General features: G+C 37.8%; 2 protein-coding genes across 2 annotated transcripts; both read left to right on the forward strand.

Moving 5' to 3' along the window:
* The first annotated feature begins 631 nt into the window (after nt 1–631).
* Nucleotides 632–5,453, forward strand: LOC129421528 (uncharacterized). The gene is given in 2 exon segments (XM_055177142.2): nt 632–2,418; nt 3,187–5,453. Coding segments are annotated over 2 exon segments (1,482 nt in total). The 5' UTR covers nt 632–2,342; the 3' UTR covers nt 4,593–5,453.
* Nucleotides 5,454–8,536: 3,083 nt separating this feature from the next.
* irf9 (interferon regulatory factor 9) lies at nt 8,537–18,313 on the forward strand. The gene is made up of 10 exons (XM_073866741.1): nt 8,537–8,990; nt 9,307–9,363; nt 10,975–11,095; nt 11,250–11,432; nt 11,549–11,688; nt 11,842–11,923; nt 14,951–15,004; nt 15,082–15,486; nt 17,467–17,579; nt 17,684–18,313. The coding sequence occupies exons 2-10, from the start codon at nt 9,307–9,309 to the stop codon at nt 17,822–17,824; spliced, it is 1,296 nt and encodes a 431-aa protein (XP_073722842.1). The 5' UTR covers nt 8,537–8,990; the 3' UTR covers nt 17,825–18,313.
* The last annotated feature ends 551 nt before the right edge of the window (nt 18,314–18,864 follow it).

Consider the following 18,864-nt stretch of genomic DNA (forward strand, 5'->3'; position numbering starts at 1 on the left):
CTGTTTTTAAAAATGGCTTCAATGGAAATATGGCTGTGACTTTATGATGTCATTCTGCTTTTTATATTGTCGAAAGAATTGAAGGGTTTAAGCATAGATTTATTTCTCATCTCTAATGTAATAATATCTGTTTACTGTGTTTGTGTTACTGGGGTTCAGTAAAAGCAGGGTTATGATCGTGAGATACGTCCACATTTCAGACAGCTCATACGCTACCCATTGTATTTTTAATGCTGTGATAAGGAAATTGTCCTGCTCAAAATCAGTACACTCTAAAAAAACAAACGGTTCTATATAGCACCAAAACTGTTGCTTTCAATCGTAACGATAGAAGAACCATTTAGTGCCATATAGCACCGGTGAAGAACCAGTGAAGCACCAGTGAAGAACCAGTGAAGCACCAGTGAAGCACCAGTGTAGAACCATATAGGGGCCATATAGCACCACATATGGTTCTACATAGCACTATATGGTTCTACACAGGTGCTTCACTGGTGCTTCACTGGTTCTTCACTGGTGCTTCACTGGTTCTTCACTGGTGCTATATGGCACTAAAAATGGTTCTTCTATCGTTACGATCCAAAGCAACAGTTTTGGTGCTATATAGAACCTTTTTTTTTTTAGAGTGTATGTTCTTCATAATACAGTACATTTATAATGTAATGCTAATCGACTTGTGCAGAATACCATAAAAAAGTAGATTTACTGTCTTGAGATATAAAAAATATATTTTAGAAATGATTTTAACGTGAAAAGCTCATTAAAATCTTTCTTTTTGTAAGAGAGGCATTTGACACAAAGTCAAAGAAGGTGAAGTGAGATGTTTGATCAAAGAAAAGAGGGATTAAAACACTGTGAATAGATCGTTTTCAGTACTTCTAAGACAAAAGAATAATAATTAGACATCCATTACCAGACTCAAGAGGTGTGAATGTTTGCTGCCGGGGACATTAAAACTTGAATGGGGCTGTTTGAGCCACAAAACAATAGAGAAAATGCACTAAATGGATGCTTGGATGTAAATAAATGAACATTAGCAATTTAAAGTCAACTCTAAATAAATTCACATAATTATACTAGGTATCATCTTTAGATTTAAAACGGACTTGTGGCTTTAGCTGCTGTGCATTTTTAGATTAATACAGGGCCAGTATCAAATTAATTTTCCCCTTGTGTATTTTGGTGATAAAAGTGTAGTAACCATGTTTTTTTAATGTATTGATTACTATTGGCAAAACTATGGTTTAACTACACTAACCATGTTTTTTGGAACCATGGTTAATTTTCATAAGAGTCATAAATGCACTGTAAAAAATGTGCTGTAGATTTAAATGAATGCTTTTTACTGGCAGCAGTTTGTTCGATGTTAATTAAACATTAACAAGTCTTTGTCTTTATAAAATAGAACTATAAAATAACAGCCTCATGCAAAGCAATCTGGGAACCAGACCTTTTTCTGTTTTTTCCTTCAGATTTTGGTTCCCCGAATGCTTTGCATGAGGCTGTTGTTTTAGTTTTATTCTGTAAAGACTTGTTAATGTTTAATGTTCGTTTAACTTTGAACAAACTGTAAATAATATAAATTTAAATCTGCAGTAAGTTACTGGCAAACAGCTGCCAGTAATACTGTATTAATTTCTACAGAAATTTTAACAGTGTACATATCACATTATTAGAAATGCATTTTAAGCCATTTAATATTTTTTTTCATTGTGACAAAAATTCTGACTTTACAATAAACTTCCAAGTGCTTGCTTTCAAATGAGATCAAACTTATGCTTTAGTGTAAAGGCGTCATGAACTGTTTTGAGCAGGTACCTTACAGAATAAAAGCATGCATAAATGCAGTGAATTTCCCCATAAGAAGATTCTGTGTACAGTTAAGTCCTCCAACTAATGGTTTATACTGATTATTTTTGTATTGTTACATTAATGAATACAAAGCACATTTCTGTCTTTCTGTAAAGTGCATCACTACTTTGTGTTACAATAGTTGAAACTCATCTAAATACATTAATAGCACACAGTCAATCTTAGCATAACATCAGCTGGTTAAAGTTAGAAGTAAAATCTTCTTTGAATGTAAGCTGCATGGTTAGTGAATATTTATTGCTCATAAATAAACCAAATACTGTTGGTGTAACATTAAATGGTCTTAAACAGATGCTTATAGTATGAATGTTTTAATGACAATGTTTACCTCCCTAACATCTTCATCATGCCCAAACAGTGAAAATAATTCACACCTTTATTCAAGCTCCTCCCACACAGCCATTCACCAATAAATACTGGAGACAAACAGAAGTGAATCCAGCTGAAATCTTCATGACCGGCTGTTGTTGATGGAAGAGAAACTTGAAGACATGAGGGATTCAGAGCCATGCAGATTAGAAAATAAAGGTGCTAAGGAACAAAGAGGTTTGTGTCTGTTTTTCAATCTTCATAGGTTGGTTTTATTATTATAGGCCTTCACAGACAAGGCGCAGCTGGTACTAGGCCTAAATTAAGATATGTCTGCATATTTTATAAACATGCCTCAGAAAAAGACATTACTGGTGTATAAATGTATCTTGAGACAAATCAAAGACACTTGCATTTTTTAAGATCTGAACGTGCAAGTTATTTTCAATTGAGACAGCTCAAACGTGTGTTTCAGATGTTTTCATCGAACGCACGTGCGGTGACGCGATACGCGTCTGGTTCGAACTTCCGGTTTCAGTTTTTTAAATTTAATGGTCTGACTAGGTGCTAAACTGAACCCTTGAACAAATACCTCGTCGAAAATAACGAATGTTTTGGTTTCCTATGTAATCTACGTGTTGTTTATTTTGCTTCTTATATAACGTTAAATAAACTACGTTTAAAGTACTTTGTTGTTATTTATTCTTAGCGGAGTTTACCGAAAGTTACGTGTTGACCACGAAAGCCGCTTGTTTATGTTGTTAGCCTACTGCTGAAACCGTCTAAATCTTTTTTCATTCAATTAACCGATCGTAATCAAATTTTAAAAATGAACAAAAATGCATGTAAATAATAGCCCTTATGTGCAATAGATTTAGTGGAATTGTACTTAAACGCATGGTAAACAACACTTTTAAGTTAAACCATGCTTTTCAATTGGTAATCTTTCACTTTGATTAGTTGCCCCTGAATTGAGCCTTTTAATAAATTACTCTATTCATTTAGATGCAACAGAAGTTGATGAGAAACACCAAAAGGTGAAAGTACAGCGCGTTTCGCACAAAAGAAAAGAAGCCAGGATGTCTTTCAATTCTGCTGAGTGTGGAAAGAGTTTCCCAAAACCATCACTCCTTCAGAGACACATGAACATTCACATTGGAGAGAGAACATTCACGTGCCATCAATGTGGAATGAGTTTCTCTGATCAAACAGACCTCAGGAAGCACACCAGAATTCACACCGGAGAGAAAACATTTATGTGCCATCTCTGCCTAAAGAGTTTCAAAAGTAAAAATTACCTTAAGAGACATGTGAGACTTCATAATGGAGCGAAACCATTCACGTGCCATCATTGCCAAAAGAGTTTCACAAGCGAGGGTTATCTTAAGACGCACATAAATATTAACAATGGAGATCAAGCTTTCATATGCCACCAGTGCGGAAAGAGTTTTACATCTATAAGCAGCCTTAAGGCTCACATAAGGATTCACACCGGAGAGAAACCATTCACATGCCAACAAAGTGGTCACCTTAAGCTGGATATGAGAATTCACACGGGTGAGAAAGCTTTCACGTGCCATCATTGCAAAAAGAGTTTCGGAAGTGAAGGGTACCTTCAGAAGCACATGAGGGTTCACACTGGAGATAATCTCTTCACATGCAGTCAGAGTGGAAAGGATTTTCTATTTAAACAAAACATTGAGAACCACAAGAGAGTTCACACAGGAGAGAAACCTTTTGCGTGCCAACAGTGTGGAAAGATTTTTTCAGATAAAGCTAACCTTAATATCCACATGAGAATTCACACCTGAGAGAAACCTTTCTCATGCCAACAGTGTGGAAAGAGTTTTACTATTACAAGTAATCTTAGGAGACTCATGAGAATTCACACCGGAGAGAAACCATTCGCATGCCAACAGTGTGAAAAGTGTTTTATCCAAAGTGGTCACCTTAAGCTGCATATGAGAATTCACACGGGCGAGGAAGCTTTCACGTGCCATCATTGCAAAAAGAGTTTCAAAAGTGAAGGGTACCTTCAGATGCACATGAGGGTTCACACTGGAGATAATCTCTTCACATGCAGTCAGTGTGGAAAGGATTTTCTATTTAAACAAAACCTTGAGATCCACATGAGAGTTCACACAGGAGAGAAACCATTCGTATGCCATTATTGTGTAAAGAGTTTTTCAGATAAAGCTAACCTTAAGATCCACATGAGAATTCACACCGGAGAGAAACCTTTCGCATGCCAACAGTGTGGAAAGAGTTTTACAATTACAGGTAATCTTAGGAGACACATGAGAATTCACACCGGAGAGAAACCATTCGCATGCCAACAGTGTGAAAAGTGTTTTATCCAAAGTGGTCACCTTAAGCTGCATATGAGAATTCACACGGGAGAGAAACCTTAGGTGTTCGTTCCGTAGAAAGACTTGTACTGTGTTAGGGCAGCTGAAGTACACTAGAGAGTGCACACTGGAGAGAAACTTTTGAAGAAGTTTTTGGTCATCAATAAATCTGCAGAATCATAGAAAAGCTAATCTTCTGTTGAAGTGTTAGTAGGGTTGAATCTAATTTTACCTAAAGGAGATTTTTGTTTTGTTAAAGGAACAGTATGTAAGAAATTTATATCAATTAGTCATAAAATGGCCCTGATATGTCACTAGACATTAAGAAATCATTTTCATTTCAAATACTTATATTACTGACAACAGTGGTCTGGCCAGGATATTGTCATTTAAAAAGTGGAGTTGCAGCCCTCAACTGATGTTTATGTTGTCATGTTGTGTATTGGCCACCAGCTGTGTGATTGCAGTACCAGTTTCAGACACAAGTTTTGTGATTGCAGTACCAGTTTTGGCCACAATCCTACATACTGTTCCTTTAAATTTGAGTCGTTGTATGTTGAGAGTAAATGGAAGTTTGTAGTTATTCAACGAAACAAATGTAGTCTTGTAAAAATTGGGAAAAATGTACACTACTGTATGTGAGCACTATGTCTTTGATTAGTACTGTATCATTACGTGCTCTACGAGAGATATAAGCATTCTTGAATATAAGATCATCTTGGATTACAAATGAAATAAAGACATTTGTGTATCCTCTTTCTGTTTCATAGCTTTCTCCTTTCAAGTCAACCATTGCCACTACACTCACCTAAAGGATTATTAGGAACACCATACTAATACTGTGTTTGACCCCCTTTCGCCTTCAGAACTGCCTTAATTCAACATGGCATTGATTCAACAAGGTCCCCAAAGCATTCTTTAGAAATTTTGGCCCATTTTGATAGGATAGCATCTTGCAGTTGATGGAGATTTGTGGGATGCACATCAAGGGCATGAAGCTCCCGTTCCACCACATCCCAAAGATGCTCTATTGGGTAGCGATCTGGTGACTGTGGGGGCCATTTTAGTACAGTGAACTCATTGGCTGAATCCGAAACCGCATACTGCCATACTATATAGTAGGCAAAAAGCAGTAGGCGAACGAATAGTATGTCCGAAACCTCAGTATACGTAAAAGGGTAGGCGAGAATTAGCGGGATTTTGGACTATTGCTCTCGAGATTCAGAAGTGCACTTCACGTGTACTTAAGTATTGTCCGAAACCGCCTACTTACTGAAAATGTAGTAGGAGAAACAGTACGTGAACAGAGTAGTATGTCCGAATACTCAGTATCAATAAAATCAGTAGGCGAGAAATCCCCGGATGCCCTATAGAGTCCGCCCAGATTCTGAGGCGTGCATCGGATGGACACTTCTATCCCATGATGCCACGGGAGAGCAAAGCAATCGACCGGAGACCAGCCAATCGGGTGATTTTGATACACACACAGGGCTGTTCCTCAGCACCTTGACTTCACGCACAGACCGGTCAGGATATACCACAAAGTGCTCAGCTGATTCATGAAAATAAAGCTGTAGAATTATCACAGCTGTGTTGAGATGACAGTAAATATGTGATGGTTTGTTAGAAAAATACATTTGAATAAAGTTTTGTTTCATATGGGATTCACTTCTATACGTTTTCATTTATTGTGATGGTTTTATTCATTCTTCCTGTTGTTTTAAGTAAATACAAAAGATTGCTTCACTAAAATGTATATAATCACATGGCCTGCATTGTCTAGTTTATATTCAAGCACAGCTGTTGTCTGACAATAGATATTATGTTACAATCTGCTTGTTTTACTTATTTTTGTCCACTAAAAATTAATGTGTAATATATCTGTAACACTGACAGAGACTGTAGTAGAGTTGTCAAGTTACTGATGTGATCAGGTGTTAGTGCACCTGTCCCTCATACATACGCATACGTTTTCATGTCTGTTATTAGGTTTGTTCGAGTTCTTGCACCGCTGTAAGAAACAACAGGTGGATGACATCAAAGTACCGTGAGAGCGATTCCAGAAATCATATGGAGAAGTCTGATTTCGAGTCGCTCTTGCGGTATTGTGATGTCAATCTTCTGTCGGTTCTTGTGGTTCCGCATGAACTCAAACAAGTCTACTCATAGGTCGCATGATAACGTCAACATGGCGGATGCTGTCCATACTTAATGTGAACGTACGTACTGTCTTAGCGCACGTTAAGTAGGTTCTCAGTGAAATTCAGTACCTACAAAGTGAGTATGCGATTTCGGATTCAGCCTCTGTCATGTTCAAGGAACCAATTTAAAATGATTCGTGCTTCGTGACATGGTGCATTATCCTGCTGGAAGTAGCCATCAGAGGATGGGCACTGTTGGTCATAAAGGGATGGACATGGTCAGAAACAATGCTCAGGTAGGCCGTGGCATTTAAACGATGCCCAATTGGCACTAAGGAGCCTAAAGTGTGCCAAGAAAACATCCCCCACACCATTACACCACCACCAGCCTGCACAGTGGTAACAAGGCATGATGGATCCATGTTCTCATTCTGTTTTCGCCAAATTCTGACTCTACCATTTGAAGGTCTCAATAGAAATCGAGACTCATCAGACAAGGCAACATTTTCCAGTCTTCAACTGTCCAATTTTGGGGAGCTTTTTTTATTTGTAGTAGAGATGAGTGGTACCCGATGGGGTCTTCTGCTGTTGTAGCCCACCCGCCTCAAGGTTGTGCGTGTTGTGGCTTCACAAATGCTTTGCTGCATACCTCGGTTGTAACGAGTGGTTATTTCAGTCAAAGATGATGTCCGGTCCCTGTTTGGGTTGTTTTATGCTAAAACTGGAATTGCTGTGCTAATATTGATTATCTATGGAAGCACGTGCCAACATTTGCAGGTGGCTTGCGGTCATCCTGGCCTGCCTACTGTGGAGTCAGCTAAGGTTGATATGTGATAGCCTGATGAATGAATGACCAACTTCTTTAAAATCTACAAATCATTCAAATTCCGGGTGCAAAATTTGCACAACTGACTTGATGATGTGGAGGTTGAACAAAGTTTTAAAGATTTAATTTGTGATCTGAGAAAAAGTTAATGGGAAAAGAGTTTATTGATGAGAGTCATTTAAAGTAGCATTGCCTTCCTCTCGATCTTAACCCCAAGTCCTGTGTGTGTGACAGACCTTTACATGTGATGACAAAAGTGCTACAAACAACAATACAAACCTGTTAGGATACATGAGATTGGTCTACCCTGAGGAATGGTGTTATTTGCACTGATCAGTTCCTATAGGCCATACATCTGTATGAGGCACTGGTTCACACCTAGTACAGAGTACAGACACATGTGTTGATTACATATGAAATAAATAAACACACAGAATCCTAAACATACATAAATAGATCACAATGTTCTTACTATAGTATTATAATTATAATAGCAACAAAAGGATAAAAACGAAGGAAGAAATTAGACAAATCATAACATAGAGGATATTTTACAATAAATCAATAAAAGAAAAGGTTTGAAAATGTTAAACTTCGTTTTGCCTTTTTATTTCCAAGATTCTCACTCTCAACATAATGTCTTAGTTCTGTTTTTAAATAATATGATGTTAGGTTTGTTATTTGCTCACATATATTCCACATATATCCAAAAAGACTGAGTTAATATACATTGATAAAATAGACGTTTTATGGATTCTACTTCTAAACAGCAAAACATACAAGTATATCTAGGAATTTATTATGGCTGTCGTGATTCATTTGGTGACGTCAGAAAAAAGCAGTCGTCTTGCAGTGATAATTAAATAATTCATTTTTTATACAAAATGTTTAAGTAAAAAGCATATATACTATTAATATGTAAAAAAATGTATTATTAAAAACATCTGTAAATCTCATCAGTGATATCACGTTATTTCTGGGAAACGGGATCGTTTCTCTCGCGGAAATGAAACTGACAGAAGAGACCGAAGCGATGACGGAAGAGACGCTGTGGGCGGGGTTTGGCGTCCCGGACGTTTTTCTGATTGGTCGGATATGAATACGCTAACCCTTGAGCGCGTCATAAACCGGTTACGCGATCGACGCAGAAGTTGATAGTTTCATATTTTAAAGTGCTTTAAACGTGTTTTTATTCATTAACGCTCTGCTAAGTTGCATGTATTTAATAAGTTAAAAACATGAGTACTCACGTGACATGCCGCGTCTCTAGTAAAGTGTGACAGACAGCAACACATCATTTATTATGTCTGTCTCGATTAATTTGAAGTTCATCAAATAGACGTTGATATATTATAACACAGATGATGATTTTAATGTTTACATGAGTAAAGTAAAGTGCATCTCTGAGCCGTCGAGCGCCGCACGCAGGCGTGAAGGATTCTCTTCACTTTGACACGAGCTTCCCCGCGGAACTCAACACACACGAAACTGAAGGCAAATAAAACCATAAACAAACTTACCTGCACACCTCTGACATCTACAGAAGACCAAAGCCTCTGTTCCCATTTCGGATTTGATTCTAGCAGATAATAAATGTATAAAACTTAAAGAAAATACTTTGGTGGTATTATAGACTGATAGTTACCACATTCTGTGTTATTGTGCCATGATTTAAAACGTAGTAATACCAATTTTCAATAAAGACCAGCTTGTGACAGTTCGAGATAACTACTCTAAACTACCGCCTCTGTATAGCATTGTTCAGGATGTGAAGTTATATGTGACTTTCCGAATGAAATTGATTTTTTAGATGACGTCCGGCAAAATTCGCTCTACGCGCCGCCTCCGCTCATGGATAGTGGAACAGGTCTGTGTGTGTTAATGTGTTTATATGTTCAGTTCAATGTTCGTGTGTTTATATGTTCATGTGTTAATGTGTTTATATGTTCAGTTCAATGTTCATGTTTATATGTTCATGTGTTTATTCCTCTGTTCAATGTTCATGGGTTGATATGTTCGTGTGTTTATATGTTCCTCTGTTCAATGTTCATGTGTTTATATGTATCTGTAATGGTGCACTGCAAGTTGTAAAATAGAGCAGATTCAAGTAGAATAGAATAAATTAGGATTAATATGTCTGTAGTGGAATCAGTACTTGTTGACTTTATTATACTGATAATATTTGTCTGAAAGTAGGGCTGGCTATTGACAATAGTTTGATTTGATTCTCATTTATGTTGTTTGAATTTGATTTATTAAAGGAATGGTCAATTTTCTTGGGGGAAGAGTCCGGGTGGTTTGCTCACCACCATGACATCCGAGGTGTTGATGTGTTTTTTTGTTCAGTTGAGAGGAGGTTGTGTTTTTTGGGGAGGGCATTGCAGGATTTTTCTCATTTTGATGGACACCAACACTTAACACCTAACTCAACACGTAAAAGTTTTTTTCAACAGAGTTTCAAAGGACTATAAACGATCCCTAACGGGGCATAGGGGTCTTGTCTAGCGAAGCGATTGTCAGTTTTGACAAGAAGAATAAAAATTCTGCACGTTTGAGCCACAACTTTTCGTCTAGGTCCGGTCCAGCGCGACCTAACGTAAATGCGTGGTGACGTAGGGAGGTCACGTGTTTGCGGACCATTGTAAACAATAAACTGACACAAAGACATTAATAAGTATCATTCCACATACAACAACGTCGGAACGGTCCTCTTTCAACACACTTGTAAACACTGGGGCAGAGTTTCGCGTTTGTCCTCTGTGACCTCTTGACGTCATGGCGTATTGCGTGAGGTCGCGCTGACGCTTTCAGGACCGGACAAAGACGAGAAGTTGTTGTTTGAAGGTGTATATTTGTTGTTTTTCTTGTCAGGGAGGACAGTCGTTTCGCTGGAGGGGACCCTAATTCCTCGTTTGGGATTGTTTATTAACTGTTACGTGTTGAGTTAGGTGTTAGGTGTTGGTGTCCATTAAAGTCCATTAAAATGAGAAAAATCCTGCAATGTTTTCCTCAAAAAACATAATTTCTTCTGGACTGGACAAAGAAAGACATCAACATTTTGGATGACATGGTGGTGAGTAAATTATCTGGATTATTCCTATAAGAAATATTTCGTTTCAACTTAACCCACATTCAAATAGAAAGATTAATACAATACACATTTACATTAACAATATGCAGACACAATTATGTTGTACTATTTTTCTTTGAATAACAATCATATAAAGAAATTCATAAATATTCACATGCATGTCACACAAGGCAGAGACACTACTGTACATTAATGTAAAATAAAAACATAAAAAAACAATTAATTTAATTCTCCCAACAGTTCAGTTTACTTACTGCCAGCACCTTCATGGTAAAATACAGACAAAAACTCAAATCTGAAAATGGATCAACACAGACCCAGTGTTGTGTTTCATACAGTTGCTGTTTCCTGTTGTGTTGACTATGATGTTTGTGTTTTGGGATGTAGGTGAACAGTGGGAAATATCGGGGACTGGAGTGGGACAACCCTGAAAAGACCATGTTCCGTATTCCATGGAAACATGCGGGAAAACAGGATTTCCGGAGTGAAGAAGATGCCGCTATTTTTAAGAGTCCTCATGAGTCTTTCTCTCGTTTGATACATTTACGTGCACCATTCAATATAGTCACATAAAATAACAGACGTGTTCATGCCTAAATATTTAAACAGGTTTAGGATTATTCACTGAGGATTTATTGATTTTATTTACATTGCCGGTTAATAGGCTTGGGCTGAGTTCAAAGGGAAACTTGCGGAGAATGGAAGTTCTGACCCTGCGTCCTGGAAAACTCGACTTCGATGCGCCCTTAACAAAAGTCCAGAGTTCGGTGAAGTCACTGAGAGGTCACAGCTGGACATCTCAGAACCTTATAAGGTTTACCGTCTCATACCGCTAGAAGAACAAGGTAAAAAAAATAACACCTTCATTACAGGACAGATCTGATTTGTAATATCATTACAGGGAATAACTTGTTTTGTAAAATTTAGTTAAGATAATGCAAACCTTTCCTTTCTGTCATAGGAGTTGTGAAAGTAAAAAATGAAGTTGGTCAGAAATCAGTTAGGAGCACCAGGAGGAGACGCAGCCAAACCGAGAATGAAGAACAGATTGCATGCAAAAAGATTAAAGAGGAGCTTGATACACCCCAGCCAATCACTACGGTAAACACTAACAACAAATCATAGCTTATGATTAGGCTAACAGTAAATAAATGCATACATTACATAAGCACTGAGATGAGAAGTGTATGTGTGTTCAGTATATGATAGACAGCTTCATCTATTCATCTGAAGTTCTGTCTTTTGTGTTTACAGGAGATGCCAGCAATTCCACATACAGCGCATGAGATTACACTTCATGCAGAAGTGGAGACAATGCCCTCAAAAAGTGACAACAGTAATGTTTGATTTTACTTTCTGAATCTTACGTGCTTAACACAAACTAGATTTGGCGGACAGCCCCTTTGATTTCATGGGTTTGCCTGCTCTACTTTAGTTCTGCTCTGACCTGCACAAAGCACAATTAGCCAGACATTCATCACTCGACATATCAGTAACTGGAATTCAATCCAAAAGCGAAGCTAATATTTTCAAACTTCACAAGAAAAAGAAAAACAAACAAATGCAAATTAGGTGCATTTTCATCAATGAATGACAGTGATATTGGTAACTCAGTAGTCTCAGCCCCAGACGTCACGCCCACAGACTGTTGGCTAAACGTCTGATGTTTTTCGTACACTTTTCTGGAAACCCTGTGAGAATGTCAAAGTCGTCTTTGATTGGTTAAAATAAACCGGATTTCCAGGAGACGCGAGTGTCGCGATTAGTTTCGGTCCCTGGAAAACAAAGCTCTGACGTTCCATTGAGGAAGAGAATCAGTCGTGTTCACGTGGATAATAATGACCAGTTATCATGATCAGCTAAACATTGGATTCTAAAAAATATGCAAAGTTCGCCGCATAGACTCTCTAAAAGACGTCCAAGAGTTTTGCTTGAGGCAGTTAGTGGAGTCAAAAAGTTTGGTTCACCTGAATTGCTTGTATGTGTTAAAAAGTGGAGAGATATGCTTCAGAGCGTCTCATTGGTGTGGCTGTTGATGAAGTGCACAACGTTGTTCTATGGTGAGTAATGTTGTTTATTTAGATGCTATTCGATTGCAGCTGGTTATTTCAATAACTGACTTGTTGCCAGCCGGCTCATTATTGTGGGGAGTCCGAAACGTGACGCTAGACGAAACAAACTGTGATTGGTTGTTTGACATGTTGATCAAACACCTCGTGGGCGGGCTTTGTCCAGAAAAAGCAGCGAAAAACACCAGACCTTCAGTATTGAAGGTCTGGCTACGCGAGACTAGTAACTCAGTAACCAACAGTAAATAAATCAAGGCACGCTTGGACAATGGAGACAGGACTGCATTTAGTTATGATTAAGCAAGTTATACATTTACTAGCAGTAGCAGTGCAGCTTGTAATTGCCAAAATGAATGCTGTGCACAGAAGAAGGAATACAGAATTTTTGATGCAGGCATTAGCAGCAAGGGCATTAAGACTACATCGAGCCCCATATAGTTTCCATCATGCGATACAAAATGCTGTTAAAACCTGTGTGATGGAAACATTTCATTCGAAGAGGTCTCAAGAAACCTTTGGACTTATCAACCTGTTTCTTGACGTAAATGTGGGTGCCGCCATCTTTGAGCTTTCCTGCTTATGACTTCCGGTGAGCCACTAAAGCTAATGTTAGTCTATTGCGAAGGACACAAGTGTGCCGTTTTGACTGGCTGTTTAATGTTATATGAAATCCAGGAAGACCGACATAATTTGTGCAGTTAGGGGTTGCCATAATAGCTAATACAAACTCAGTAAATCTAAAAAACATTTGTTTTAACCATAATCCATTCACAAAAACTGAATGTGTATGTGGCGCACATGCACTTATGATCTGCATTTACAAATCCATCCAGTAAAACGTTTCATAGAAACTACCAGTAAACAATAAATACAATAATTGTTTAAAAACAACTAATATTATGTTGATATAAATATGCTGATTTAACTGATTTATTTATTCTGCTACTATATATTATTACAAAAATGCGATTACAGTACAGAATATATACGACATAATCTGCTTAGTTAATGTTTATAATAGTTTGTAATGTGTTTGCGCGTACTTTTGTTATGTTTTAATACTTTGAAAAGTAAGCAAATAATTTCATAAGCTCATGTCTTCCACCTAGTGCGTAAGAAGCGATGTAATAATATTTTCATAAAACGAAAACAATACTCAGTACATGGAGTAGTTTAATATGTTTATTATGGTTTGTTCAAATAACTTACAATGTGTTGAATGATACTGCTGACTGTGTTGGACTGCGTGAAGCTCGACGTGTCGCCATAAACAAGTCTATTAAAATTTCCCGTTTAAAAAAACCTCATACCAGAGGGACAGTTGTGACATTTTAAACCAGCCCCTGAAAAGTTAAAAACACAAAGTCTTGGTAAATTACATGTACAAACTCTCGACTGACTTTCCCATTGTAAAGATACTGGTATGTTTCTGTGCTTTTATATTTGCACCTTTAAGACTCGTCACCTTAATTAACAACACAAAATGATTGAATATATCTTCATATATCAAGCCACTTCTTAATTTCATCCTCACACTGGTTCATACATGACAGGTGTAGTAAATATTAACTGTTTAAATTATGTTTTATGCGTGCTCCCACGACACTGCTTTCTACCGGCTGGCTATTGAACCGGAAGTCTCGTACCGAAAAGGAAATACGTCACATCACTTACTTTTCTCGTTCGAGAAAAAGGTGGATAGTTATAGTGATTGATTTGATTGTCTTGTTTAAGTTGATCACTGATGTTGATTGATTGAGACAAGAGGTCAATTCATGATTGGACTTTTCTTCCTCTGAAGAAGATAACTAAACCAGTGGTCACCAACCCTGTTCCTAAAGATCTACTTTGCTGCAGAGTTCACCTCCAACCCCAATCAAACACACCTGAACCTGCTGATCAAGCTTTTCATTGCAAACTAAGAATGAGAGGCAGGTGTGCTGATATAAAGTAAGCAGGAGGGCAGATCTCAAGGAACAGGTTTGGTGACCACTGAGTGATCTAATAAGAAATTGTGAAGATATTAATCATATTTCTGAAAGGTTATTGATGAGAGAATTTTGTAGATTGAGAGAGATGTTTGCAACGCTAATAATGTCTCATTTCTTCTATATAAAAAATAATTTCTTATAGCAACTGTATGTGAGCCACGTTAATTTTCCTGAAGTAAACATTGTGTTTGACTGTGAGCTGTTTTTGGGAAATTTCTTATTAATTTTCCAGTTAGGGTTCACACATTGGTAGAACAGTACTGGATCTGATGTTTGATGTATTATTCTTTGTGTGTCTTTCAGATATTCAGTTAAACGTCACCATCGAGGCGGTGCCTTTGTCAGTAGCCAGTACAGGTATTTAAACTAGGTTCAGCTGATTTATTGGATGAACTAACAGTTGACTCACTGACTCTCTCTGCTTCTCTCCTCAGATCTTCATTCGTTCTCTGTGAGCGTGCAGTACATCGGTCAGGAGGTTTTGAGGCGAGAGATCGTGGGTAAAGACGTTCGGATCGCTTACCTCCCACCCTCGCCCGTCCCCCCTTCCCAACCGTCTCTGAACGGCACCGGTTTTCCTCGGATCCCTCTCCCGGACCCTCCCTCGGACATGACCTCCGACCCCGACCTTGCCCCGCGCATGCTCGCCCTTTCTAAACTGCTGCCCTTCATGGAGCGTGGAGTGGTGCTCACCTCGACGAGAGCAGGCATATACGCCAAACGCTTCTGTCAGGGCAGAGTGTTCTGGAGAGGACCTCATAACGTCACCACAGAGCCGTGTAAAATGGAGCGCGCAGGCGACCCCACCCTACTGTTTAATAATGACCTGTTCAGACAGGGTGAGTGTTTCACAAGCATAACTTACATTCACGCTGTGGAATGAAATGAGAGCAATCATGTTTCTGTTCTGTTCATGAGTTGTGAAAGGTTAATAATTACATTCAGAAATCAATTCATTTATTGTCTATTGCATTCATTACTCCAGAGGTCTTCAACTACTCAAGTGCCAGATATTAAAATTGTAAATATTATGCGGGCCAAACTTTTACCCCTATTTTTACCTTTTATATATCTTTTATAAATAATTTTTATTTTTTATTATTTTTGTTATACTTTTTGTTATAGGTCATATATTAAAAACATGCATTTTCAAAAAGAGATGCACACATCTTGTAAGCAGTATTCTGCTTTTTAATTACTATAAAAACCATATATATTTTTTAATATTTTAAAGAGCTAGTAAGATGCAAATTTTAAGCGTCCCATCACTGTTTATAAGTCCCGGACAACAGGTTTAAATGCATGCGAGGTCAAAAAACACTGTAATTTTTTCAAAGTATACATTTAAAATTACCCCATTTCTTAGAGATCCCCAAACGATTCGTGTGAAGCTGTTCAATGACTCAGTCTGCCTAAACCCGAACTTTCAGTAGCCTGCTCTGATTGGTTAACTGGCAGAGTCTCCGCACAGACCGCAGATCAGTGGCACAGACAAACAATAGTGCAACATTTATTGACCCAGTGCTAACAATGATTTACTGAAAAGACATTATCGACATCAATACACATCATTCATCATTAACCCAACCAATAAAAACGATGATAGAAACTAACATTTACACTCATTTAAACAAGTATGCAACTTACAGGTTGTGGTTAGGAGACGCATGTTGTTCCAAATAAAGTGGGTACTGTACCATATGGGTATCTTTTCTCCTTGAAAAAGTAATTTTAACCACTGATTCTTCATATCTTCATCCTTTGGTAGTGAAAACAACACAAACTGAAAACACTTGCGCACCACATAGGGTTGATACCTACGCAGTCCCTTTCCGACTCTCCTTCCTGTTTATCGGACGTTATTTGTCATGATAGGTGGAAAGGCGGCATTAAAGTAAACACACTGATTTTAAATCATACAAAGATGACCGGCGGGCCATATAATGATTTGGCATTTGGCCCGCGGGACCCCAGTTGACTAGCCCTGCATAACTCTCTTACTTCAATAGATTCAAGTTAAAACTGTGAGGGGGCCAGCAAGACTACACTGAGCTAACGTTACTGTGTAAAATGTGTACTATATAATGTTAACAATCTTAACTACAGATCGGTTGCCAAACCTCGCTTCACATAGGGGTGATCCATGATTGCCATCTCCCCTCGGCTTTAGGAAAACAAAACATGTGTTATTTTCGACGAGGTATTTGTTCCAGAGTTGAGTTTAGCCACTAACCAAACCAATAAACAAAACAAACAGAAAACTTGGGCCTCATTTATAAAGCGTGCGTACGCAAAAATCAACGGCAAAGTCCATATTTATAAAAATTGTCTTTAACGTGGAAAAGTGCTGCGTCAGGGTCTGAGCATACGTACGCACTTTTGCTTGTCCGATTGCTGCAGGTTTTTGGATATATAAGCCATTCTTGCTGCTCGAAATTGGGTTAAAACTTTGACTAGCGCTCTTTTATATGTCTATGACATTAATTAGGCATTGTTTAAAGGCAGAGGTCTGAAACTGCTCAACTGGGCACAAGTTCAAGATCATCTGCAATTTATAAATTTCACATCTGAAAGAAAGGAGTACGCGCATTTTCTGTGCATAAGTTCGGTTTTTGAATCACACGTACGCATTTTTGATAAATGATCGTAAGATCAATTTTAGGATGGTTTCTACGCAGCATTTTATAAATAAGGCCCCAGAAGTTAAGTTCCCGTCAGACGTGCATGCATCCAATGAGAGCATCTATACAACATGTCAAGAATCAGATGCTGTTGAAATGATAGATTTCAAATATTTCGAGTTGTTGTCTTCCTCACAGAGTTAGACTCTTTCCGCCAAGGAGGAGATCCACCTGAGAGTGACATCACACTTTGTTTTGGAGAAGAGCTGCTGGATGGAGATGATCTGTCTGAGAAACACATTATCATTAAGGTAAAGACAAACTGGTCTCATTCAGGTGGATGCAAGTTGTGGTCAGGACATTCATTTTTTTGGGTTAACCACTCTTTCATTTATTTTTGCTTTCTTTTCTCCAGATCAGCCTCCCGTGGGCTAAGTCACAGATAGGGGAGATCCAGGCCATAAGAGACTTTATAAGCTTGGCCAGCCAATCATCTACAGGAGAGGTTACGCTCAACATTGTGGATGTATTAGAACAACACATAACAAACCCCTGAGAAAAGAGTTTGCTCTGTAAACAACGACAACATAACTGGATTATCTGTGACTTTACAATATACATGTAACCAGTAAGTAGTTAATGGAAAAAACATCATAATCATCAGCAGTTCCTTGAATTATACTTCTATAGCTGTTAGCTTTAAAAATGACGTAAAGCATCAAGGCACCTGCTCTGTTTTTCTATCAGTCAGGCCGCTGGATTTATTCAGATACGGTCAAGTCAAATGTGTCCTCTAAATGTGTCATTCATTTAAAATAATCACTATATCAAATTCATAATATGCATTAACGACAAACCATGGTTAACTACACATGGAAAGTTAAATTCTGATGCTTGTTTTTATCCATAAAATCTAGCCTGTTTACATAGAGAATTTAAATAAAACGCTAATATTATATGCTTGACTCGTATTTAATGCTTTTGTATTATATGTTCTGTAAGATTGCATTAATTAATGGAAATAAACCTTAAATGTTGTTACTTGCGTTGTGTCATTATGTTTGTGATCTTTTGTTAAAAAGAGCTTTTAAATATTAAAGGGGATATATCATGATAATCTGACTTTTTCTATGTTTAAGTGCTTGTCCCCAGTGATTGTATCAACCTATAAAATGTACAAAAAAAAGATCAACCCAATAACTAAGTTTTGGTAAGCCATTCTCTGCAAGCATCATTGAAATTTGGCTCCCCTTGTGATGTCAGAAGGGAATAATACCGCCCTTTAATCTGCACTATCCACCCACAGCACTACCATTTAGTGCAGATATCAACTCACTTGCATTTTAAGGACACACCCAAAAGCGGCACATTTTTGCTCACACCTACAAAGTGGCAATTTTAACATGCTATAATAAATGATCTACATGGTAGTCTGAGCAAAATTCACATACGCACTCTAGGGACACCAAAGATTTATTTGATATCTTAAAAAAGTCTTGTGAAATGTCCCCTTTAACAAAAACACACATTTGATATTATGGCGTGAGTCTGAAGCAGTGACTAAAAGAATAAAGAGACGACAACAATATTCACATG

This window comes from Misgurnus anguillicaudatus, chromosome 4 (assembly GCF_027580225.2).
Source record: "Misgurnus anguillicaudatus chromosome 4, ASM2758022v2, whole genome shotgun sequence".
NCBI classification, from domain to species: Eukaryota; Metazoa; Chordata; class Actinopteri; order Cypriniformes; family Cobitidae; genus Misgurnus; species Misgurnus anguillicaudatus.